Source organism: Dromaius novaehollandiae, chromosome 1 (genome assembly GCF_036370855.1).
Source record: "Dromaius novaehollandiae isolate bDroNov1 chromosome 1, bDroNov1.hap1, whole genome shotgun sequence".
Classification (NCBI taxonomy): domain Eukaryota; kingdom Metazoa; phylum Chordata; class Aves; order Casuariiformes; family Dromaiidae; genus Dromaius; species Dromaius novaehollandiae.
In genome coordinates, this window is record NC_088098.1 from 126295466 (window position 1) to 126321178 (window position 25713).

Here is a 25713-nt window from a genome sequence, read left to right on the forward strand (position 1 = left end):
TCTTTTGAACTTGTTAATTATGAAACTTTCTGTTCTGCATTTCACTTGTGCTTTAATTCTGTCAACTTCGAAAGACCTGTACTTTGTTTTGGTGGAATCTTATATAAGGCATCTCTCTTGAAGCAAGTTAAAACCTGTGATTTAAAGCATGGTGTTTGCATCTTAGTAAATACTGAGGCACAGTGAATTAATCTACCTGCAGCCCTGAGGAGCTGCTCTTGGGATTCCTCTCTGTGCCTCCAGGAACTTAAACCTGCAAGAAATGGAAGCAAAACAGTGGCGTGTGGCTTGTGGGTGTGCATGAGAGCCCAAATTTGTGCTATCTATGTGTATTTCTGTAAAGCAGGGAAATTTCTAGTTGTTTCTGGAAGTTAATCATCTGGGCTGTTGAACTGCACATAGGATTACTGGGGAAACTGTTAAGCTGGTCTGCATGAATGTGCTGAGTTCAGATTTAGGGATAGGCCATGTTTCTTGTGATACCCTCTACATCTCACTTCAGCATGCCTCTTGCTGAACACAAGGTTGTGTTGGGTTGTTGTGCTTTAACTTGCTTCCCCTGCATTGCAAAAACGCTCTGGACTACTGCTTGAGTCAAGCAGGAGGTTGAAAAGTGGTGTAGATAGTGGGAGCAACTTTTGTGGAAAAAGGAGAGCAAATATTATCTTTTGAGTTACTATACATTTTGAAGACCGCTTAGTATAAGCAGATGCCATTAGATTTTCTGCATTTAAAGGTGTTCTTTAAAACATTTGCATTTCTATAATTGATCCGCCTGTAAGAAGACTCAAGGCGAATCAGTGTCTCTGGCTATAGATGAATTGATTTGTTTGACTCTTGTTCTCCTATGATTTCTCTAACCAAATATATATAGCTATATACTTATTGAAATATCCATCTATAGATATGTCTCTATATATATTTTGAGTCTTAAAGACCACTTGCAACAGAACACTTGAGTGTGCAGACAGCTTTTAAACATACTTGAAACCCACTGAAGCCAATGATATGTAAGAATGAGCTTTGTGGAACTGGGACATAATGTTCCATCAGTAAAGAATGAGATAAACCTGACTTTCTGTTTTTACTACCATCATAAATTGATTAGAAGTATTTTCACACAAATGTAAAGTAGAGCCTTCTAATGTGAAAGTTACAATGACAGAATGTAAAACTCTGAGGCACAAAATCAGAGGAACTAAATGACAATGTTTTAGCTTGTTGATGAAACCTAGTCATCCTCTTCCCCTCCCCCCCCCCCCCCCCCCCCATGCTTAGACTGGTCAGGTGTTTGAATGTGGAAGGAATTCCCAACCACTCTCCTGTTCTGAGGAGCTAGTAGAGGGCTTGTGACCTCTTTCTTTCTAGTATCAAGAATAGCCAGTGCTGATGTCTGCAGACTGGAGAAGATGAACATCCAGGTTCGTTTGACTTGCTCCGCTTCTGTGTGTAACACGCACAGTTGCATTAGCAACTGATTTTTTTTGCCATTTTTCTTTTGGTTATTCTGTGAAATATAACTGAAATTGGCATTAGCACTGCATTTTTAGGGTTGCTTTTTCTGTTCACCATTTCCCAGCATTGTACCAAAGATTGGAAATGGACTGATCTTATCTGAATGATATATTTAAGTAAATTGGTGCTATATTTAAGGCTTCAAACTTGAGTAGTGCATAAAGCTGCAACTGGCACATCAATCTTAGCTGCTGATTTTTATAATGAGTACTGTAATTTTAGGTAATCCTTAAAAACCCTGAGCAAAAATGTGAGAGAGAAAACAAGCCAAAGAGACTCAGTGGTATAAAGTGACAAAATATTATTGCCTAAAATATATGAGCCTTTATTAATGTGTTTTGCGGGAATGTCAGTACAGTAGATATGAAACTTTTCAGTCTGTCCAGTGCTAAACTAATGAGGAGAACCCTGCTGTTCAGAATAAACCTGTATTACAAGTCTAAGTGCTGTAGCATTTAGCTCAGGGCAGTAATCTGGAAAAAGTTGTGATTGGTTTCATGAGCTGCACAGTTGTTGTCTGCAGCTTATTTTCAGTTGATCCAACTCAAAAATAGTGTTTTAAGAACTACCCGTGTCGGTCTTGTGAAGAACAGCTTTGCATGGGTTGTTCTGCCTCTTACAAGCCAATATTCCTTTTTGTCAGTTAGAAAGGATTTATAATAGAATAGCACGTTAAATGCTGTTCACATACCAGTCTGCATACACAGTATCTGCCTTGTGACTATGTTTTTGTGTCCCAATTAGCCAGCAGACTCACACAGGTGAATCTTTGCCGTGTGGAGATCAGTCCTGTGGATATTACCCTGAATTTGCCCATACGGAATCACTTGCATAGTCAGTGGAGCATGAGAGTCCCTATTCCCCTTGTGCATGCCAGTAATGCCATTGAGCTTGGTGAAGATCTCAAATACTGTATAACTCTACTAAGACTGATATGCGGTTGCAGGCTTTAATGTGCTCACTGCTTTTTTTTCTTTTAACATTAAAAAAAAAACTAAAATCTTATACTGGTATTAAATTTTTGTGCATTTTTTATTATTATTTTAAACTTTTCTTGCTGCCCGTCAGAATTGAATGATGCAATGAGAAACCGCTTAGACACAAAGTTTTCAGGTTAGAGAAAGTGCAGTGTTTCTCACTTGTTGCGAGATCAAGATGGCTAAAAAAATTATTGTAGCTCCTCCAGTTCTGGAGAGCTTTGAGGTGCTAGGGAAGAACAGAAAGCATTGTTTTTTCCCTCTAATTACAAGCTTGTTTTTCAGTTAAAGCTTAATGCTATGTGATATCTGATTTCTTTGTGTTACCTACCCATTATAGATGTTTTGCCTGTCATGGCCTGAATTGGTGCACATGACAAGTGTGGTGGGCCTTGAGGTCTTGAGCAGTGCTCTCTGTCTGCTTAGGGGCATGGTGGTGCAGAAAGGAGTGATATACTTGAGAAAGCTGGTCTTTGAACTAAACAGAGAGACAGCAGAAGTTCTGTCAAAACTCAGTGTGCATCTCAAAGCTTTTGCAGACTTTGGTTAACAGCTGGAGGGGAGGATGATCAGATCTTAGAAATACAGGAAGTGTCTTGTTCCATGCCTGTCTGGATGTGTGTATCTAACTTACTTATCTTGTATTGTTTGCAAATGTGAACCTGTCACTCTAACATATGCTAGTTCATCAATACAGCTATACTTCCCTCCCTCCCGTTTTTCAGTGTGCTAAGGTCCCGGGCCAGGAGACCAAATGCTGGGCTGTAAGTGTAAAAATAAATCCATCTGAAGAAAGCGAGAAGAACTGCATTTGCTAGGTGCAGATTGTGGTACTGAAGCAGCAGAGTATTTCATCAGATGCTTAACTTCAAACACAAACATCTGTAAAAAAATTGAGTGGACTTAGGGTCAAACAAGTAGCCTTTTTGAAACTGGTGAGACCACTTAAAAGTTGAGGAAGTGCTAAAAATGTTTTCTTGAACAAGAAGTGGTAAAGTGAAGCATAGTCCTGAAGATCAGAACATTAGAACATTTGGAGCAGATCTGGCAGTCACAAAACGCCAACAAAACTGCTCTTGAAATGTTTTGATTTGGATTAAGCTTTGTGCAGATGAGTAACTGTTTTATGTGTAAGTGTCTCAGGAGCTTGCCAGTCTGCATGCCAAATGTAAATGTTTTGAGAAATGCTCACATTTCTCTTAATAATGATTTATGTTTGTAAGAGGATTTTTACTTCATCAGAATGCTGACCCAGCTTGCTGCCACAGCTCTTCTAGGCTTGTTTTGCAGTCATATCTGGATTTCTTTATTCAGTGCAAACCATTGAGTGGTTGGTGACAGGCAGTACTGAGCACTTTCTTCTAGGCTGCATGTAGTTTCATTAAAACTGTATGCCTTAATAAAATATTGGAAAGGAGAAAGCTCCCCTATGCAATACCCAGTTATAAAGTGTAGTGATTATTTAGTGAATGAAGAAGTCACTTTTTCCTAACAAAAACATGACCACCAGATTCCAGAGGTCGATCTCATAATAGATTCGAGTTGAAAATTAAAGCATCGTTTTGTGGGTTTTTGCCTGTATACCACCGAAACAAAATCTGCAGCCAGTTTTTGTAGGTTTCTGCTGCAGTATAAACCATGATGTGTAATGTCTATAAAGCAGCATGTTGTTTCTGTCTGTCTCCCTGTAATATCTAGATTTTTATGGCATGATAATTTTAGGACTTCAAACATAGAACAGTACTTAATCCTTGCATGGCTTAGTAATTACATGTCCTTCACAGATTTTCAAACTATGCAAAGAAGCAAAGGAACTTTGTTTTATGGGTAAGAAGACTAAGATAAAATAGTGATCTGTTCAGCATCGCTCATGGAGCAGCAGCAATGGGAAATTACACTGCAGGCTGCTGAGCCAGGCCAGCTTTGCTGGCATCCTGCTTCCTAACACAGATGTGCACACCTGGTTCACAAGGATATGTCTGTATGAGCAATGTGGGTATGTGGACGGAGGAAAGAATAAATATGGAGAGAGAGATATGAGGGTACCAAGTTCAGCTGTGTGTGAAGGTGGGCATGTGAAGATGAGAGAAAATCCAGTGTTTCTGTGTATTATGTTCCTGTAAATGCCTTCGGATCACAGTGGGGACTTCTCCCTTTCACTTTGTTTTTTTTAACCACAACATATAACAAATAGAGCCCCATTTCAGGGCAAGAGCAGTGAATAACTCTTAAGGCTAATTTTCATGAGAAGACTTTCAAAAGCATTTTAAATTTCCCTTCTAAAGAGAAGTAAATATGCAAGAGCTCATACAGCTTTAACTTCTAGTGATATTTAAGTGCAAAAGTCACTCTGCAATGTAAAATTTGGACTATTCAAAGTGAATGCATTGAGATAACATTTTTTGTAACTCTCAAATTGAGTAATTAGTTAAGAGCATCCCAATTCTGACAGAATAATTGATGCTTAGAGGGGTGTTCATTTACATATCAAGGTCTTCATGAAGCCCTCAGGGAACACTGCTTGCTCTTTGTTTTATACAGTGAGACTTTAAATGCAGCAAAGTCTAATATTTTTATGTTGAGAAGTTCTTAAGATACCAATGTTCAGACATCAACAATTAAAAAGACCCAACCCAAAACCAACCCCCCCCCCCCCCCCCCCCCAAGAAACAGTTCCCAAGTGGCAGGAAGTCTGTGCTATATGAAACCCTAGATCTTAAGGGAGAAACTGATGGGAAGTTATCTTCAGAAGGTCTGAGCTCAAAGCCTTTGGAAGTGGTGGGAGGATTCCCAGTGATAGCAATAAGCTTTGGGCATACAAAACTTCCCAAACTATTAAAGTGACTTTTTCCAGAGGTTAGTAAGGTAAGAAGTAAAGTTTCGTTGGTTTCTGGATAGTTTGTTTTGTTTTTTATAATAAGTGGAACACATTGATAGATGTTGATGCTAATCTAGGTGAGACAAACATTGTTTTGGTAACTCTTATCCTTGTGCTAAATCGTCCATGTCATTAATGGTTGCTGACTTTGATTTCAGCAGAAAATTCAGTGCTCTGCACGTGAAATCAGCTTGTTGAGGTGCTCAAATTATTGTATGTAGCCTAACTTCAAGCAGCAGCTTTTAAAGACTGCAGCTTGGACTTGAGCGAATATCTCTGTAGATGTGATTTCAGATACCACAGGTGAAAAGCTTCTGAAGTTTCATGCTAAGCCTCCCTAGTATCTACCTATTGTGTGCCAGACTTTCAGAAAGACTTCTCAGAGTAGTAACCTGTATGAACTCCTCTTCTTGGAAAAGACTCATCTAGAGTTTGGACTAGACTTGATGCTCTAAAGCTGCTGACTTTAAATAAATATCACATAAGGACATTTTGAAGGCTCTATTCCTGGCCAGGATATTTTATTAATGAGTGACTTGAATGGTGGTACTCTAGATGGTTTCTGTGCATAGTAAATACACAATTTTATAAAGCAGTTTCTGCCTTTTTGCTTATAGCTGTTGCACAGCTCTTTAAAAATGCCAGTATATACTAGCTCTTCAGTTTATACAACCACAGAAGACTTGATACCAAACTGAGGTTTGCAGGTAATGTATCTCAATGTTTTCTTTGTATGAAGATCATTTATGTCATAAATGAGGGTTGTTCTCGAGTTATACGCATTTTACTTCAGCTAGTTGGCCTGATGGCTGTTCACAGCCTCTTACACTATGGAACCACTTCATAGTGAAATCTTTTTACCCAACCCCCCCCCCCCCACACACACACACACACACACTTGTACCTCCTTTGCTTGATAGATCAACTTCATCATGGGGGGCTTTCTTTAGCTGAGGAGCTGTCACTTGAATGTCCAACATGTCATTGCTCAGCAGGAGACTTTTATTTCACTTGATTATCAAATCATTCACCCCTTCACTCCAAGTTCACTATAAACTGGTTCTGCTATAAATCTGAGCTTCAAGGAGGCCTACGCTGATGGCGTTGCTTAGATTATTGCATCCTAATCTTGCATGTCTTTTTGCAAAGCCCTGTCTTATTCTTAATTTATATTTCCTTTCTTGCTGCAGTATTTTCTTTTTATTTTGTATTGTAGGATCGGGATATTCACCCCTTGAAGATGACGAAGATGTGTATGCACGCAATAGATATAAAGGTGAATGCTTTGCTTATGTGCTAATAAGGATCAGCTGTTGCTGAGAAAGCTTACTTCTCTTCTTTTCCTGTTTTATCAAATCTTGGTGATCTACCTCCATGTTTTCTTCATGGCTTTTAGATCAAGATTTTATTTTTACAACAGTGGAAATTAGATCAGGTACTGATTACCACTGTCTTATGCGCCTGAATAAATTACTTTTGTACTGCCTTTGCTCTTGGAAAATAAGGTTGCTAGTTCATGAAAATCCAGGAATAGCTTCTCTTTCTTCATACATTGTAGCTAAACCATCAATGATAAGCTGACCCAAAACCTGGGCCTATTGATGATAATGTATAAAGTACATGCAAGAGAACTTGATTTTCATGACTTTTTTTTTTTCTCCATAAAATGATGCTCATTCAGGTTACCCTGCAACCTGAAATGTTAAGCAAAGTGTGTTTAACTGATGAGCATGTAAATTCTAAAGTAAATTATGTAGCCGTGTTAATGAGTCAGCGGACTTGCACTCTTATAAATCAAATTCAGTTTTTCTTCCGTATTCCCCAAAAGTTTGCTGTTCAGTAAGATTGGGAAATTTTTGTCACTACTGGTAAATATTACATTTTCTATGTCCATTTTCTTGAAGTCTGCATCTGTCTCAGTGGCCCCCCCCCATTCTCTGTCAAAGTCCCTCAGAATCTCAAACAATTAAGAAACAGAACTTTTATGTCATGTTATGTTTATATGGTAACTGTGGTTTCTTTTTAGTAAACTAATCTGTGGACATGCTAGAAAATAATTTATCGTTTTGTTAACTTGAAAATATTGGGCATTGTGTGTATGTTGTATGCTGTTGATACTCTAGAGAACATTAAATGGACCTTAAATAAGAGGTAAGTTTTCAAGTAATTCAGACATTTATAAGCAGCAGAGAGGAAAGCACAGATACTGCAGATTTGTTGCTGTTTTCATAAATGTCTGATGTTCCTCTCACTAAAATAAATACTTCAGTATAAAATTTTGTTTGAAAACATGCGCAGAAATATTTCTCCAAAGCTTCACTTGGGTAAATGTACTTTTGTTTGCCTTTTAACATGTAATCCTCTGCAGACACTTAGAGAGAGAATGCCAGAGATCATGAAGAAAAATCAGTGCCAATTCATGCCAGGGCAGGCAAGTAGTCAAAATGTAGGTTCTGTCTAAATTCCTTTTATACAGTGATCCAAAATGAATTATATTAATGTCAGCCAAAATGACACTGGGGTCAGTGAAACACAATGACTCATTCATACAAATATTAAAACCTCCCCCAAGTTTGGAAGCACTACTGCCAAATGTTGTGGAAGATCAGACAATGTGGAGCTAAGAATATACCGCGTGGAGCATAAAAAGCTTAAATAAGCATGCTAATGAAGAGTAAGCTGGTAACGGAGGAGGAAAGGGAGGGGAGAAAGACAACGGGGGGGGGGGGGGGGAAATGGACTGCGTTGCTCTGTTCAGAACTTCTGCCCATAAATGCAGTCCAGCATTTTGGTTACGACCTGTTGCTTGGTTAATAAAACTTCGGAGTAACAAATAACTAAATGAATTTGCTTAACTTCATTTAAACATACCTAAGCAGCGCTGTGGTTTTTTTTTTTTCTGTGCATGCACACATGCAAAGCAGTGAAAGCAGGCACACAGCTCAGTCGTCTTTGGCATCTGCAAGCTAAAGACTGCAGGTTATTTGTGGGGGATTGGCCTCCTACCAAACCCTTTGTCTTCATCTGGATGTTTTGCAGCTCGCTCAGCTTTCCAGAGAAATGCTGCTGAGACTTGCCTTGCCCACAGCCTTTTTCAAGGGTCATCCGCGGCCTCCCCGGTGAACTGGCTGCTCAGCCGGCTGCTGCCCTGGCAAGCAGCAGCACAGCAGGTCGTTCTGCCTGCTGCTGGTGGAGGAAATGCTCAGCAAAGAGCTGTGTTCAAAGAGGGGTTGGGGGAGTGATGCTGCAGGAGGCTTTCCTAAACCTCCTGGCTTGGCTGCCCCCCATTTGGTTTGGTGAGGACAGGCTTCCTGAGTTATGGTGGTTGCCCTGTTCATTGCAGGCTGGTGCTGCTCACTGAACGGTCCTGCCTTCTGACAGTTTTTCACAAATACTGCAGTCATCAAACTGTAGCCTCAAATGTCTAGGCAATATTGCGACTTCAACCAGTCCTGCTTGTTGTGTGCTTTCCAGGGGCTTCAGACACAGTTGAGTCTCTGAGTAGACATTTTTAGTGCTAAGTGATAACTCAAGCTATTTTACTGCTGAAGAATGATGCAAACTGTCTGTTAAACAGGGGGGAAAAAAAAACCCAAACTCTACATAGGTATGGATATTTAAACACAAATTTCAGTTACCTGAATGGAACTAATGCAGATGGTGAAGCTCCAGAGCAGATGCCTGGGAAACTTGTATGTTCTCCTATTTACTAAGCCTTTGGGGACAGAGATGATGCTGTCCTGAGGGAGGGAATAGATTATGTGGCCTCTCGGGGCCCCACCCAGCCCTAATATTCCATAAATACAACATGTAACTGCTCAGCCTTTGAGTAACAATATGTGCTTTTACTTAAAATAAACTTTGATCTAAAACTTTGTGTCTTTTGATGTGCTTTTAGGCACATAGACTCTTCAAGCTATCTGAGGTTTTTCTTCAGTGATATCCATTGGTCCAAGACCAGATATTTGCCCCCTTATAAACTCTGCCTCACCCATTTTCTTCTAATTGCTTTCAGTTCTAGAGTAAGCATAACAATGTTTTAGATCAAATGGATGTTTCTCTTAAGCTCCAAGTTATCTGCATTCAAAAGCCTGTCTGTGTTTTGTTTTTGTTTTTCCTCTAGAAATGCTGTTTAGTCCAGTAAAAGATCTGTTACGTCTCCCTAGGAGCCTTGCTCTGTTTCTTTCTGTAGACCACCATAGCTGCAACAACACTACTACTGTAGGGAATTTTTTTTTTTTCTTTCAATATTCCATTTATGCATTTAACTGCATTTGCTAGGCACTTTCTTTGTGTGCAGCTGTTTACCCTAGACAAGTGTGTTTGTAAAGCCACAAAAATTGTCAGAAAAACTCTGGCAATTTGCAATACCTGACACAGCTGCTTTAGAGTTTTTTGTTTTGTTTTTTTTTTCTTAATCAGCCTTTTGAGGATGTTGCATAGTGTATTTGTCTTAAAACCCTTTACAAAGGAGATCAGTTGTGCTCATTTGCATTTTACAGATATGGAATACCTTGAGGCACAAATAACTTGAACTGATTTTCCCAAAGCTTACTTAGCTGTACTAGGGCAAAAGCCCAGCCTATCTGATTCTTCATCCCCCCTGTTGCACCCCTACAGTCCAGTGGTATGGGTTTTCTTTTTTTACTGACTTCACGTTTAAAAGCTTCTGCAGAACAACTGAGCCCTGCTCCTTAATTAAGGCAGTGCTAACTAGCTGTAGTGAGTTGGAAAGGCTTTTTTTCTTTTTTTTTTTTAATTGAATTTTAGAGAATAGAAGTTTAGGGTCTCAGGGCATGAGAAGACAAGGGGGACAGAAAAGTTGGAAATTTTCAAAATCAAAGCACTGAAGGGGAAAGAGGGGCTTATGCAAAAGCTGCTGTTAGCTCACGCGGAGGAGGAGGATTTCTCCAGAAGGTGAACGTGACCGAGGCTGCCTCTGCCCCTCCAACTCAGAGAATGGTCTGGCCAGGATGCTTGAGCTGAGGCTTGAGCTGGTTCCTACATGCCCTTGCTTATTGACAGTGCGAGGGGCTGCAGAGGTGGGCGCTGTGATCACGCAGTGGTAGCTGAATGACTTTTGCTCCTGTTAGCTTGCACTCCCTGCTCTCCCAAGTTCAATTTGGCTCATGTTAAGCATTAGAAATGTAAACTGCAGTGATGCAGCACCTAAACAAAGTGGCCCAAGTCAGTCAATGGGTTATTTAATGCCTTTCAGTATTTGTAGGGTAGAGATTGGGCTGAAGAAGAAGGAATAGTTCTAAAAAAGACCCAACTCTGCAAAACTACTTTTTCATAAATGAAAGGGAAATAGAGGAAGATATATTTGCCATTCAGTACTTTTGGAAAGCAGGACCATAGAAGGAAAAAGCAAAAAGTGGTTGCCTAACTAAATCAACAAGCTGAACTGTGCTCTGCCCCGATTGCTGTGTGGGCAGCTCATTTTCCCATGCTGCAGATACTGTATATTTGGTGACAATGGGAATAATGCTACTTATGCATCTTTGCAAACAGCTTTCAGATTTATTGGTTAAAATATGAAAATAAGCATGTCACAGTATAATAAGAGTACTTCAGAAACAGGCTAGCCTAGAGGAACATGCTTTTGAAGTAGTCAAAAGCTTGATAATCAGTCTTTCCACTTTCATTGGATGCTGTTTCTGTTGCTCCAGTAACAGCACTGCAAAATGTGGGTGGAAAATCCAGTTTCCTTTGGGAAAGTGTAAATATATCCTAGAGGCATACTACACTGAATATAAATATGCCATGTATGACAAATATAACATGCTTTATTGATTGTATTTATTTGGATGTGGAGTTTATCTCAATCATGTAGAAAAATGTGCAAAATGACTGCAGGAATTAAGAGCTAGTAATTAACGTCTGCTAAACTGTTGCTGTTTTCTAGAAGTTATTTTTAAATGTCTCCTGTGACTTTGTAAAGACAAAGACTAAAACTCTTTGTTTAGGGTTTTTTGCATCTTTCTTGCAAACCTCTCTAAGACCTTGCATACCTCCTGCATGTTGCACATGGTCACATAGGATTTCAGGACTTGTCATCTCTCTCTTTTTGCTTCGCAATCCCTCCCTCCCCCTAGTTACAGCCTTTTCAAATCTTGGAGCTGAGAAGGGGCAGGCTTAGTCACTGCTTGCAGAGGAAAGTCCTGCTGAAAAGCTGCCCATTGCAGAAGAGGCGTTGCTTGCTCAGTGCACACACTTGTCAAAGATGAACAAACATTTTGAAACCTTTGCTGTGAAGGGGAGGGCTTTATCCGATGCTGCACCCATGTAAGTAATGTGTCAGTGTCCCAGTCTGGCATTAAAGCCTCACCAGAAGAGGGTGCCTGTATCTGGAATACTTTAGAGTGTGGCCTTAACCAATTACTAAACAGTCGTTTTTCTGAACATCTTTTTTTTCCCCTTCCTTTTCCCACAAATTCGGTAGGAGCACAAGCTGTGCTGTCTCAGCCAAATTCTAGCTTTCCTCTGACTTGACAGTTCCATTGATTTTTGCTGTCATGGGTCCAGGAGCATTGAGGAGGCAGTTCTTGTAGCGCAGGCCAGTTTTCCACGACGCTAGGAAAAGGTAGCCCTCCACCCAGCTTCTGAGGTCTGCATATAACACGCAAAGTCCAGACTTGGAGAACATTTAGAACTGGATTTAAACACGGCAGCTTGGGTCCTTTTCTGAATACGTGTTGGGTGTATAGTATGCTCGTAAAGGAACATCGACACCCTCTTAGAGGATTTGACAATAGGAAATGCTGTGAAATACATATGTTGTGCTTCAGTGCACACGTTGCACTTGGAAGCTACAAATTAGTACCATAAAAAGATGAATAGATTAGACATTTTTCAAGAGCTCTTTGTTTAGTCTGTTGGATTGGATGTTTTCTTTCAGATTTAATAACAATGATACTGTACAAATTTGCTGGTAGAAAGCTGCTTTGTTGGTAACATAAAGAATATCAGAATGTTTTAGTATGGTGCCATAGACCTGCTAAGAACAGCAAGGGAGCTGCTGTTCTTGCATACTATACAAGTTCCCTTTCGTCTCAATTCCTGGATGGCAACTTCGGAAAAAATTTTGCAAAACTGGAGCCATGCTCAAGTCCTGAATGGTTGTTCTGACACATGGAGTATGTATACATGCAGACTTGGCATTTTGGCCATATGATTTATTTAAGTGATGCTCTTCATAATGTAAAAGAGCTTGAACTATCAGAGTTCATCCTGGGCAATGTCTTTTACTGTGCTAATTATTCTGGAAGTTTTTTTGACTTTTTTTCTTAGTAGGCAGTAAGACAGCTTAATGTTGCAAACTACAGCTGGACCAAATGAGTTCCTAATGCAAACTTTTGCTATCAAAAGTTTTTATTTAAAAAAAAAAAAAAGTCAGGTTGTCATCAAACTGTCCACGTGGTGGCACACTTAGTCCACTGACAAAAACCCCTAGACTTCCCTCACCCAATATAATGGATGCTATCTTTAATGTGTATAACAAAAAAGAGCTACCGGTCTTTGAAGTCTTTGACCTTCTTGTGTATGAGCACTCAGGAGAACCTCGTCACAGTGTCACTTCTCCACTTTGGGGGATTGGTAGCTTTTTAAAAAAGATTTTTCCTTTTCTTCTCTTGACCTTGAATAAAGAAAATGATTTTATATTTGTGACTAAACCTTTTAGTACTTCATAAAATATTCTGTATGTTTTTTGTTCTCTGTGCTAGAAACACCATGGTGCTCTCCAATTAAGGTGAAACATGGTTATGCAAACTGCAGGACACCTCAAGGGGAATATTATAAGAATGTGTTGGGTACAAGATGTGACATTCGTTGTCAGAAAGGCTATGAACTGCATGGCCCGCATCAGCTAATTTGTCAGTCAAGCAAACGCTGGTCTGGGAAAGTGTTGTGCAAACGTAAGTAGCTATTGATTTTGTGCATGTGAATTGTTCTGCAGATTCAATAGATAATAAAGGCTTTTTGTTTTGGTATTTGGTATAGCTGAAACCTGTGAGCGATAAAACGTGATGGTGAAAAGAAACATGGCAATCTTTTGACCGTTGTTTGTATTTTAAATATTGACAATATGCTTGGATATGTAGATTGGCTTCTTGCCGAAGTGCTTGCGGTTTAAAGGCATGGTAAACATAAAGAGCAGTGGTACGAATACCTTGTTGGCAGAGGATAGATCAGGGAGCATTTAATGAGAGTAGGATTTTGGTTTTATGACAAAGCCAAATACTTCCTTTAAAATGTTGCCCATCTTGGGTTTTGAAAGCTGGCAGAGGTTGTTTCAGATGTCTAAATGGGCTCCTGAGCTGAAACGTTTTCTGAGAAGAAAGGAATAGATAAATCATCTTCTTATATAAATATTACATTAGGCTAATGCGTCTGTAAAGTTAAATTTGAAATATGACTAATGAGAACAGTGTGAAAAATCTTATGTGGAGCATCACTTGCTCCTGCTGAATATTGCTAGCTGCATCTTTATTTCTGTGCAATACTCTGCATTCACAGTACTCTAAAGGGGGATAACAAGTTTCCAGAAATACTTGTTGTCTGTTCCAGAAAAGCGCTGCCCGACACTGTCCATGCCAACCAATGGAGGGTTCAAGTGTTTAGACGGTGCTTACTTTGGCTCCAGGTGTGAATACTACTGTTCGCCAGGGTACCAGCTGAAAGGCGACCGTATAGTGACGTGCATGGACAACAAAGTCTGGAGCGGCCGGCCAGCTTCCTGCGTTGGTAAGTACCAGGATCCGTCTGCACCCCAGGGAGCCGAAATCTTAATGACTCCCCGTGTTCGCCGGTGTCCAGATGATCCACATCAGTTCGAATCGTGGCTCTTGTATCCAGTTCATGGGGAGAAAAACAGCTTCTCTATGGGGGAAGCAGAGAGCAGTTTGCTGAGGGCTACAGGGAGCTCTGTCACCTCGTACTTCGAGTCCCAAGTGACTAGCGTTTTTCTAGCATTTATGCCATCAGCTCCAAACACTACTAGGTTAATAAAGATGAGGCTGGTGCAAATGGTCAGTATTTTACAATGCTTATAATAGCCCCTGATGATCTCAGGGGTAACTCTATTATAGTTTTTAATTACTGGGCTGCTTTTCTAGCATGCTCTCTGCGCTGGAGTCTCTACTCCCCGCAATTTAATGATAAAACAGGTTTGAAGCTAAACACTTTGTCTGGCCTCTTTGTTTCTTGGCATAATAGTCTCCAGGTATATTCAGGGAATCCAAATGGGTTCTAGTCACCAACGTGGTTATGGAAAGCTAGACTAAATTCCAGCCCAGTTCACAGTATTATGGCAGTAGTTTGCAATATGTAGTCAGCAGTTTCCCAGTAATCTCAGCTGGAATAATTTTTTATATCCATAAATCAGAAGAGAGAGACGCAAATACTGAGATTTTACTTTTCTTCATACTAATGAGCAGTAGATAATGAAGATTCAGCTGCTGCCCTTGTTTCTGGGAAGTCTCTGGTAAAATGTTCAGCAACCATCCACAAAGAAAAGTACTTTTTAGCCATCTGAATTCGCTACCAGTAATTTAAATTTGTAGGTGGTAGAATACTTGTGTGCTCAGTGTTTTTTGTGTATGATAATTTGGTTTTCCTCAAAATGCCTGTGGCTCAGTCTAGGTTAGCAAATAGCTTTGGAGTCTCTCCATTGTGGATTTATGTTCACAAAGCTTTTTATTTTGTGTTCCCGTTACTCACTGTTGTGCAAATGTGTAAATGATCCTGCTGCTTAGGTCCAGACTGTTTGTGGGGCCTCTTGTTTTTATTTACAAATACAAACCATGTCTTTCTCAATAGTGTAGGCGGCGGAAGAAAAACAAACTCTTTTAAGTTTGGGAAGGATAAATTGTTGTCCTCTGTATTTTTTGGCACTTCTAGAACCTCATCTGTTTGCAAGGTCAGGGGGCTTGTTGCAAATGATGCTGCGTTGCAGAGTAGAGAGTAAGCAAATGTGCCTTAAGCAAAAAAGAAAGGCTAGTATAGCACTTATACTTAGTGTTGATTCCAGAAATGCAGGATGGTTGCCACATAGGATAGGATTGCAAATCCCAAGTAAGCAAGTAAAACTAATAGTATTATTTCTGCTAACAATACATAGCGTGAAGACCCCTTCCTACCCTGTGCGCACACACAGTTCTTGTGTACAAATCATGAGTTAGGCAGTTAGCAAAATGTTTAGTAATAAGATTATCTTTTGACCTCTTGATAGGCGGGATAGGGATTTCTTGTTACCAGACATGACTGTAACAGTATAATGCAGTTTGCAATTGAATACACATCCCTTACGGTAATTCACTAATACAGAAAAGCTGTTGATGAACTGCAGCCTATGAAAACCTACCACTGGCCAGAAGAGAACTGGTTGAGCTGAGGTTCTTCAGACCTTCTTCCTCATTTTCAGCTGTGGAGTAAAATGAAAGTGAGGAGAGTGATGAAATAAAAAGGTTAAATAAAAAAGGTTAATAAAAAGAGGCAAAGAAGTTGTTTTACTTGTTACTTTTACATACAAGCAATTAGTAGAACTATGCACAGTAGGGATGTTACGTGTGACCTTAGGCTTGGGCGGGTAAGGTTCATACTGTGAATAGGTAGGGAAGTGACCTGAGGATGCAATAGCTGTTAGCATGAAGTATGGCAAAATTACCAGAGACCTGTATTTATAGCCCTCTTAAAAACATGGGACTTTCCTCCACCCTTTTGTACTGCATTTGCACTTCTTAGCGCTTTCACACAAAACCATGTGCAGCTCATAGTGCAATACTGAAGATCCATATAGGAAAGGCATCAGGCAAATATTGCTGAAACAGGTATTCATTAAAAGAAAAGGGAGAAAAAAGATTTTTTTTTCAAGAAATAAGGTGTACTTTAGCAGTCACTTAAGGAAGACATTACGGACTGTGATATTCTGTGGTACCAAGCAGCCTGATCCCTGTCCTTCACATTAGAGGAAGGACATCTTTCATGTCACTGAAATAACTGATTAAAAAAACTCCATGTAGAGCCAGTGTCAGTTATCAATTAGCAAAAAATGCCAATACACATGAACAATATTTTCATTATATCCTTAATTCACTGTAACATTGATTGAAATAGGTGTTTTCCTATAGAAGATTGAAAGACTTCAGCTGTTTTTTTTTCTTCTGAAAAGGTTTCATTTTCCAGCTGATTATACAGCAGAGGTTGCGGTAAATGGTTGTCACCACTCTAACTCATCCTTTTTTGTCACATCCTAGAAAGACTGATAGGTAGTTAACGAACAGCTTCCAGCTACGTCTGTCTGAAGCAAGCTTTGCACTGTGAATCATTAATTGTACAGGCAGTGATAATAGATGTTTCAAAATACAGAGCAATGCCTTGTGGAGGAGGCAGGAGGAACAGAACAGTGTTTTTCATTCACCCTTTTATGATTTCCAGTCAGCTGATTCTCTTCATCTGTGTATGCTTTTGGCACAGAATAGATGTTTTGAACTAACTTCCAGCCATCGTTTAATGTCTTCAACAATCAGTAATAACAGGGTTTTATTTAACAGCAGATTGTTTACCTACCCCATTTGGATTCTTGCATAGGCATTGGACATTCAATACCATCCCTCTCTTTTTTTCCCCAGTGTGCCCTCTCATCATCCCAAACTCACCAGCAAATAAACCTCAACTTTTAACAAACTATGAGAAAGAGAGTCAACAAGCTTTTTAAATTTTGTTTTTTATGTTGCTAACAGGGAAGTGTGTAAAAAATCTAAGAGCTATTTGAAAACTTGGTCTTTTTCTTCACAAAGTTCAAAGGGCTGCTTTAAAATTTAGCATTTCACTGCTGATCTGATATAATGCTGCCATTCCTGCAATGCCACTTCCAAGCGTGGAGCAAAGTACCAGTTGCTGCTGCTGAGTAGCCAAGAAAAGCAAAAACTTACAAGAATGTAAGGAAAATTATGGCTGAGCAGCTCAAAATTTTTCATTAAAACTCAGCCTCCCTGCCCTAGCAGTCAAGTTTCACCCATTTAGTACATGGCCGTTCTAAATAGCTTAAATAAATCAGTTTGCATTTTCATCTGTCTTTCAGCAGTGTTGCTGTACTAAAAGCACAAGAGTAGATATGCAGGGTCAGGCCACCTAGTAGAGTGTCCTGGCTTTGACCCTGGCCAGCAATGTGTGTGAAGTGAGAGCATCTGAGACGCCAGTCCTTGTATGATCTTCCTTTCCCCTCTGGTAAATCCTCCCACAAGCCATCTTGTGGCTTTCTCAGCTGGAGTTTGGTTTTGAACCAGTCTAGTCTTCCACCCCCAAAGGGGGGACCTCTCCCACTTCATATGTTGCATTGAAGATTTGGGAGGGTTTTGATTTTCAGTTTTGTCACTTGATCAGTTGCTTGGATATTCTCTGGCCACCTTCTCTGCATTTAAAAAAAGATGTATACATATTTTTTTTTTTAGACTTGTCTTTCCTCTTCCAGGCTGTGGCCTAGGTGCTTCTAATATGCTGTAGTTTGGCTGCAAATTTGTACTAGGCCATGAGGAAAAAAACCTGAGGAGCCAACTGTTTGGTTCAACACGTCTCAGTGGCTGCTTGAGTTAAAGAGCCTCTTTGGTAGACAATTGCATTCTCTTGGCCCGTTTCAAAATGGTATTAGTCTGCTGAGGTTCCTTTGGTGCTTGTTGAATGCTAAAAGGCATCTGAAAGGACCAAAAGAAATACCTTTTCCAGGGATTTTTAGGTCTATCTAGAAGTGCTGCGTGACCCCTGGGGGCTTGGTGGTTTGGTTCCCACAGTAACTGCATCATCTGTCTTTATGGCATGAAAGCCCATGCTAGTTCATACAAACCAGTGTCCTCTGAGTTTGCTGGTAAATTAAGTGCTTAAAACATTGGAGTTTTTAAATGCTCTTTTGTCCTTTATTCTGTCATTAGTGATTTAATTTATACAGTTCTGTCAGTACTAAAGTGCTGAGCTGTAGGAAACTAGCTGGAGATAGAAGTAAATTTGGTGAGATTTGTTTATTTTTTGCCCTAACTCAAATACAATCATGGATTATTGAGAGAAATGTAATTTTGTAGAGAAGGGCAGAGCTCTCTTTGGCTGTGGTGTGAGCAGGTTTCCACAGGTAACGGGAAGGTACTCTTAAAGTAATGGAGTGAGTAAGGATCGCGAAGAGGAAAGTAGAGAAAGCAAGTGTTCCCTGCAGCAGGAGTGGGAGTTTGAAAAGCCTGCGTTTTAACATATTACAGCAGATAATGAGGGAGGAATGAGTGAAGTCACAAAATGGAAAAGTTAAGTAAATAGATGAAACAGAAAAAAAAAATAGGTGCATTATGTATCTTTGGTGATGGATGTTCTTGTAAAGTACATGATGCTTCAAATGCTATTTAGAGGATTCTGCTGGTCATTTTTGATTGCTCCACTAGCTGTAGTGTGAACTCTTAAGAGCTTCACCTTCTAGTAGGCTCTACAAAGAAATCAAAAGAAAGTTAATCTACCAGTATTGTAGGAAGATATTTATTTATTTATTTATTAAAAAAACACAAAACCAAGCATTTGTGAAAGGCTGTTTGCAGTATTCCTGTTGTGAATAACTTTGGTACGTCATTTATTTGCAAGGCCGCCCCCCTCACACACAGACACACACACTCCCTCCCGTGTAAAATTAAGACAGGAGCTCTTTTTATGGAAATGTCTCAGAAAGCTGTTGTGTTTAGACCTGGTCTTACAGAAGAAATACAAGGGAGCCAGTTTTTGAGGATTCCAAGTTCTTAGAATACCATTAAAAGTTTGAAGTGGCTGTATCAGGGCTATAGTTGGCCAGTTAAACTGGTACAAAACATTGTCTATTGCTGCTTGGAGAATGTGAGGGTCTGCAAAATTATTTTATTTATTTGATGCTTTATAAAGACCAAACCCTCTTCTGATTGCTATTTCTTTCAAATAAAATCAGATTGTGTTTTCTGTGTCTGCCTTGCGAATGGAAAACCCAGGCCTATCTCCCTTTAAATTTAAGCAGCATTTTAGGGACTGTCTTCTATTTACAGGTGAAGAGTAATCTGTCTCTGTTTATTTTTTAAAGCTAACTCTATGGACTCTATGGATTTAGACTTCATTTTGGGCATAATCCAAGACCTGGTCAAATCCCTGAGACTAACCTATTAAAGGCAGTTTTTTGTATCTAGTGATTGTGATGGTATTTGGGCTTGGTTCACCCACGTATTTCTGCTGTGCTGGCAGGATTGGCAATGAGACTGGATGAAGAAGAGTAGCTGTGCATCGCCTTTGTCTTCTATCAGTGTCTTTTATCCTTACCACTGTTCTCTTATGCCTGAATAATAGTAACAGTGTTCTGGAGGCAGTTGATTGAGCTTTCAAAACTTACCTGGTCTACTTTTTCTTTTATATTGCCCTTCAGGCATTATAAGAATTACTTGAGAAACTCATTACCAAAAATGGTAAAAATGCAGTAGCCATTCTCTCCAAAAAGACAGTTTCTGGTTTCTCTTGTTGTCATTGCTGCAGGAAAAATAACCAACAAGTTAACAATAGAAGTGATTAACATGTTCAGTGTGCTTTGCAGATGTGCTCAATCTCCACTGCAACTGCACAGGTGAAGGAAGAGAGGCAGAGCCAGTGAACAGAAGGTCCAGGCTCCTTGGTACAGCTTTAGGCATCCTTCCTTAGAGCACAAAACTAAATACAGTCTATTTGCTAACATTGCTTTTTAACTGGGCACTATCTAAACAAAGTTATGATAGCTACTTTTTACTTAGTTATTTGTATAGGGGGACTGATCATTCTTATCTCTTAGTCTTCTTAAAAATGCACACAGAAAAGGAGAGAAGTGCATGTTGCACCTGCCTCGGCTGGGAGGGATTCAGGTGTTTAGGAGGCCGGGTAAAGGTGGTCCGAGTGTATGTTGACAGTGTGAGAGCTGTGAAGAAAATGAGTAGCTGTAACAAATCTATAGGTACCTATTTCTTTGATATTTGTTTCAACAGATACAGAACCACCGAGAATCCAGTGCCCGAGTGTGAAGGAGAAAACCGCAGAGCCAAATAAGCTGACAGCCAGAGTGTTCTGGGACACCCCTGAGGGAAGGGACACTGCTGATGGGATTTTGACAGAGTAGGTGAAAATTTGTAGATGTTTATATTTTCTCTTTTTTTTATTCCTGGGTTCCTTGCTTACTGATTCAGCTGATGAGAATTGCCAGGTACACTTTCCCTGTCATTCATTAAAGATGCTTATTAATTGCTGTCACATGTCAAAGCCTCTAAAGAATTTTATGTTTAACAGAGAAAAAATTGACAACTTGGAGGTGAATTGTTCAGAAACTGGCATTTAGAAGGGTAACACGTTGTTGCGGTAATATTAAAACTGATGGCATAAATTACATCAGCCTTTTGACTGCACTTCTGAGATTTTCCAGAGCTTCTTTATGACTCCCCTCTCATAGTGAACAAGTCATCTTATGACAAGTTACGTTATAGACACAACAAAATAAAAAAAGAATACTGCATTGGAGGAGGCAGCAGAGACAATTTAGGCTGTGTTTTAAATAAACAAAACAAATTGTGTCACAATACAAATCCTGTAATCGTCTTTAGGCTTCTTTCTGCAGTAATGCTGGCTATTAATGATAAAGAGGTCTACACTTAGCTTTAAAAGTAATGCTTCTCATTTGAAACTTAAGTAGCATTAAAAATTGGCTGCTCAGTGTCAGAATAAAAAATTCCAGAGTCTTTTTGATGAAATAATGTCTGGTGAGTTTAAAAAAAAAAAAAAAAAAAAAAGTGGGGGGCAGGACTATCTCATGTAGACTTTGTCAGATCAATAACTGTTCTCAGCCCAAAAAGACTAACTGTTGAATCTGCGGAAGTTTTTCCATAAATCATGTGTACATTTTTAGAAAATCTTGTTACATTGTGATGTTGTATACAGTCTAATTATGTACAGCGCTTTCGTTTTAAGCATTGAGACCTGCAGTTTATTGAATATGTAAACTTCTTCATTACATGGAAAACTCACTGTTTCAATATTGAGGGTATGATTAAGTGAACACTTGAATTCTCTTGACGTGTTTGGAGGATAGGAACAAGCTCCAAGTAAAACTGCTGCTGTGGAATGCTAGACTCTTCTACTATGAAAATAAATCTCAATTTCTACTTAATTTTCTGTACATCAGTACTGTCACAAGTGGTAATTATGAAAGCAGTTCAGAACAGCCAGATTTGTAATGTCCCTGTTCTAAGAGGTTGGAGGTAATCTTAAACAGCAGTACTCTACCAGCTCTGGATTACACTGCAGCCTTGACAGCAGACAATTTAGGATACAAAATGAGGGATAATCAATCTGAATTTTTTCCTTGTAGAAGGAAAAGAAAGCTCAAGATCCTTTGGGCAGTACACGACACTTGGACACATTATAAATTGTTTTACAGGAACAAAGCAGGCTCTGACTGCTCTGCTTCTCTTTTGTCAGCAAGTTAAGACTCCAGGATGGGCGGTTGTTAGCAAGTTTAAATATGCTGACCTGTGTTGCCCAGCTTCTTCCCTTGCTTACTCTCGGTCTTTATGCATGTAGTGCAGCCGATCTCGGCATGCCACAGACAAGCCCTCACTCCTCAGGCTTTTACAGCATTGTCAGCAGGAAAATACTGGCAGATTTATAAATTTGTTCTACTTTATCTCCTATTTTAGTGTTATTTTGAAAGGCCTGCCACCAGGGTCACATTTTCCAGAAGGTGACCACAAAATCCAATATACTGTATATGACAGAGCTGAAAACAAAGGCACTTGCAAATTTCTTGTTAAAGTCAGAGGTAAGTATGATGTTTTAAACTATAAATATAGTCACAGATTTGCATCTGGCTTAGTAAACAGTTTAGAATTGTTCTGATATCTGTATTTGTCTGCTTATGCATAAGTTTTACGTTGATTCTGAAACTGAGAGAGTGCAGTCTTCCTTGAGAACCTGGAGGCTAGGCCTGGAGCAGCGTGGACAGCTGGCAGGCTGGAAGTTGGAGGAGGACTTTGCTGTCAGTGCAGCCTCCAGCTCTGCACCCCTTCCTTCCTGATGGCTTCTTCCTAACGTTTGTCTCGTGAAGTATCTGAAGAAGTCTTCTCAGCTGTGACTCACATCTGTCAAGCAGGGCTGCCCTACGACAAGTCCAGCTCTTTCTGGACCAGAGTTGAAATCTATAGGTCTCAGCTTCAGATCTCTTTCTGCTCCATGACCTCTTGTCATGATGCTACGTGATCAGATGCACACACCTACCTGTATCACTGTAGTTTACATATGAATTAAAGAGTTTTTGGCATGTTTTTTTGAAGTACTGGACTATAAGGTAGCTGATGGGAAAGACAGCAAGCAGAAATATGTATTTTTTATTGGTATTCCACTGGCCATGCTGCCCTAGTATCAGGGTGCCTGATGCCTTATCTTTCATTTTTCACCTCTTGTTTAAAGTCAGGCGCTGTGTGAAATTAAACGCCCCAGATAATGGCTACATCAAGTGTTCAGGTGATGGAAATAACTATGGTGCTACATGTGAGTTTTCCTGCATCGGTGGCTACGAGCTGCAAGGAAGCCCAGCTAGAGTATGCCAGTACAATTTGGGGTGGTCAGGAGTGGAGCCAACCTGTGCACGTAAGTGAGTATTACCACTTTACTGAAAGGGCTGCAAGAGCAATGGTTCTCATGGAAGTGAAAATTGGAGGAAGGGGTTGGAGGGTAGAATACAGCTACAAATTTTAATGCCCTAGAGATATGAAACTTATCTTTGTCTTCTCTTCCAATTGGTACTTACATCTGGAGCATTTGACATCTTTGGCAGTCTTGCCTCAGATGATGATGGTACCTCACAACTGATAGTGATTTTTCAGCCAAAACTTCTACACAAAACTTTACATTCTGGAAGTTGGAAGTCTGTAGGCTAGAAAACAGCAGCAATCAGGTTTTTTTTTTTTTTTTTTTTTTTAAGATTAGGGGGGAAACTTTCAAATGGATCAGTTTAAGCTATAGAGGTATATAAGAAATATAAAGGTATATAAGAGCCAATGCTCTGCAGCCCTTTCCTTTCTCTTAAACTCAGTTTAATGGTGAGGGGCTCCTCCCAGAGCCCTGTTTATTAAACCAGTTTACTGTACAATTTCCAGCCCCACCTCCTTTTTAGAACCAGCTTTTAACACACCTAGCAGCAGTATTTCCACTACTCTCCAAGCAAAATGCCCACAGTCTGATGAGGCACTCTAGAAAGATTTTTTTTCTTCTTGTTGCAAGATAGGGAAAAGAAACATTCTTTCACAATGTGGTATCATACTTTGGGATAAAAATCTGCTTCCTTTCAGATGAAATTCTTGGCTTCAATGAGGCCAGTGTTTCACCTGTATCTTGTATCTAATCTGTATCTGTAATCTGTATCTAATCACTTGTATTCTCTTGTTCCTGTGCTTTTTGGCATTTTTGCTTTCGTTTGTGCTTTTAGAAATAGATCCGTTTTCAGTATGCTCTAAAACTTTTGCTTTAAATTTAATTCTAGCCATGAATATTAATGTGAACGTAAGGACTGCAGCTGCACTTCTGGATCAATTTTATGAGAAACGGAGATTGCTAATTATTTCAACTCCTACTGCAGCCAACTTCTTTTACAGGATGCAGTTGGGAATGTTGCAGGTAAAACAGAATTCAGAGTGGTTTGGTTTGGGTTTTTTTCTTTTTTGTTTGTTTTTTTCTTTATTTCTTTCTTTAAAGACACAAGAGGACAAGCTCCGCTATATAAATCAGCAAACTTCAGTTGTTACATTGCAACCACTAGAGACTCTGGCTGAAGTAGTAGTAGTTCTGGAGTAACCCTTTTTATGTGAGTTTCAGTTTAAACATCTCCCCAGACTCTAATTCAGCTCCATTCTGCATTGTACTGCATCTGCCTGACCAGTCACTGAGTCTCAGGCAGTTCTGGCCCTCTTCCATCTTCCCAAGATTAATTTAATATTAACTTGTGCTCTAATAACTTAACGGAACTCAGTCCTTAACTGAACTCCTAAAGGAGTTGGAAAAAAAAACATACATCACTTCAGTGGTTACAGTTCACACAAACCAGACCTGTGAACTTTGTAACTGTAATGTAAAATGTGAATGACTTTAGAAATAAACAGTGCGCAAGCAGATGAAGGACTGGAGACTCAGAAATCATCCAGACTGCTGGAGATATCTTTGTGGTATTTTGTTCCAAAAAGATAAGAACTGCTGGTAGTTGTGCTACATATATGTTATAATTATTATGCTCTTGTTGGATTTTTGCTAGCTCTACTTAGGGATGTATCTTAAACATGTATGTGTTCTAAGGGAAAGCAGCCAGTCCAGTGTATTCTTTGACAGTGCCAAGTGCTTGTACCTTGTTTCTTTTTTCCCACAACTGGAAAAAAAATTGGTATTAATACGCATTGGGATATGAGCACGGTAATGTTTTTAACTGCTGGCTTAAGAGACAGTTGTGTTAAAAGTAAGATGAGAGGGTTTTTTTCCCCCCAATAGATTAACTTTGCAAGAAAATTCAATCATTGATCAAAATGATATAGTTTAAAATACTAAATACAGTGGATATAGTACTTTACCCACTGCTTTACAGTGATCAAACAAGTTGGCATGAAAGAGAATTTTCTGCAGTTGATTTCCATTTCACACAGTTGGTTTTGATTGCCAAATGAGATTACTGATACAATGCTTAATAAACTGGTATCTTTTCATTTCATTAAACAACACGTTCATATTTCTCCTAGGTGGTTTCTGTGCGTTGTTATTTTTAGAGTAGCTAAGAACCCATGTATTTGACATTTCCAGGAGCGATAAGGCTTCCAGTTCTTTGCAGTAAGAATATGAGAGACCATTTAAAGTATGCTCTCATTTCAATTTAAACTGTCTCAGTAACATACACAGAGTGAAGTACAAAGATTGAACTCTTTATAAAGACTGGTTGCACACTGAAAACAACCCACTGTTCTCTCCCTGGTAACTAACATAGCTCCTTCTTCTTTTAACCCTTCCAGCCAGCACAGTGTGGTTTAGACCTTCGACATGTTACAGTAGTTGAATTGGTGGGTGTATTCCCAGCACAGATAGGACGAATTGGTGTAAAGCTGCTGCCCCCATCACTTGCACTGCAACTCAGGTAAAGTAAGCTTTCCCTACTGTTGTCTGTGCAGCTAGCTTATATGAGTCAACATGCTGCTTTAGATTTCCTTCATCTTATTATCTGAATATACATATTTTACTGTAATGTACATATCTGGACACTGGAAGGTAGATGTTCATGAATAAGTTTCATGGTCTATATGCTCC

At 39.5% G+C, this 25713-nt stretch overlaps 1 protein-coding gene across 3 annotated transcripts in view; it reads left to right on the top strand.

The window, feature by feature from the left end:
• Positions 1–25713, top strand: part of SRPX (sushi repeat containing protein X-linked) — a 49677-nt gene that overhangs the window by 21166 nt on the left and 2798 nt on the right. The window contains exons 2-9 of one of the 3 annotated variants that reach the window (XM_026104125.2): positions 6587–6646; positions 13098–13289; positions 13942–14118; positions 20373–20499; positions 22074–22195; positions 22843–23022; positions 23915–24048; positions 25422–25543. In XM_026104125.2, coding sequence (XP_025959910.1) covers positions 6587–6646; positions 13098–13289; positions 13942–14118; positions 20373–20499; positions 22074–22195; positions 22843–23022; positions 23915–24048; positions 25422–25543 — 1114 coding nt within the window. The remainder of the gene's footprint in view (positions 1–6586; positions 6647–13097; positions 13290–13941; positions 14119–20372; positions 20500–22073; positions 22196–22842; positions 23023–23914; positions 24049–25421; positions 25544–25713) is intronic. The other 2 variants (XM_026104126.2, XM_064497692.1) reach the window with 2 other exon arrangements.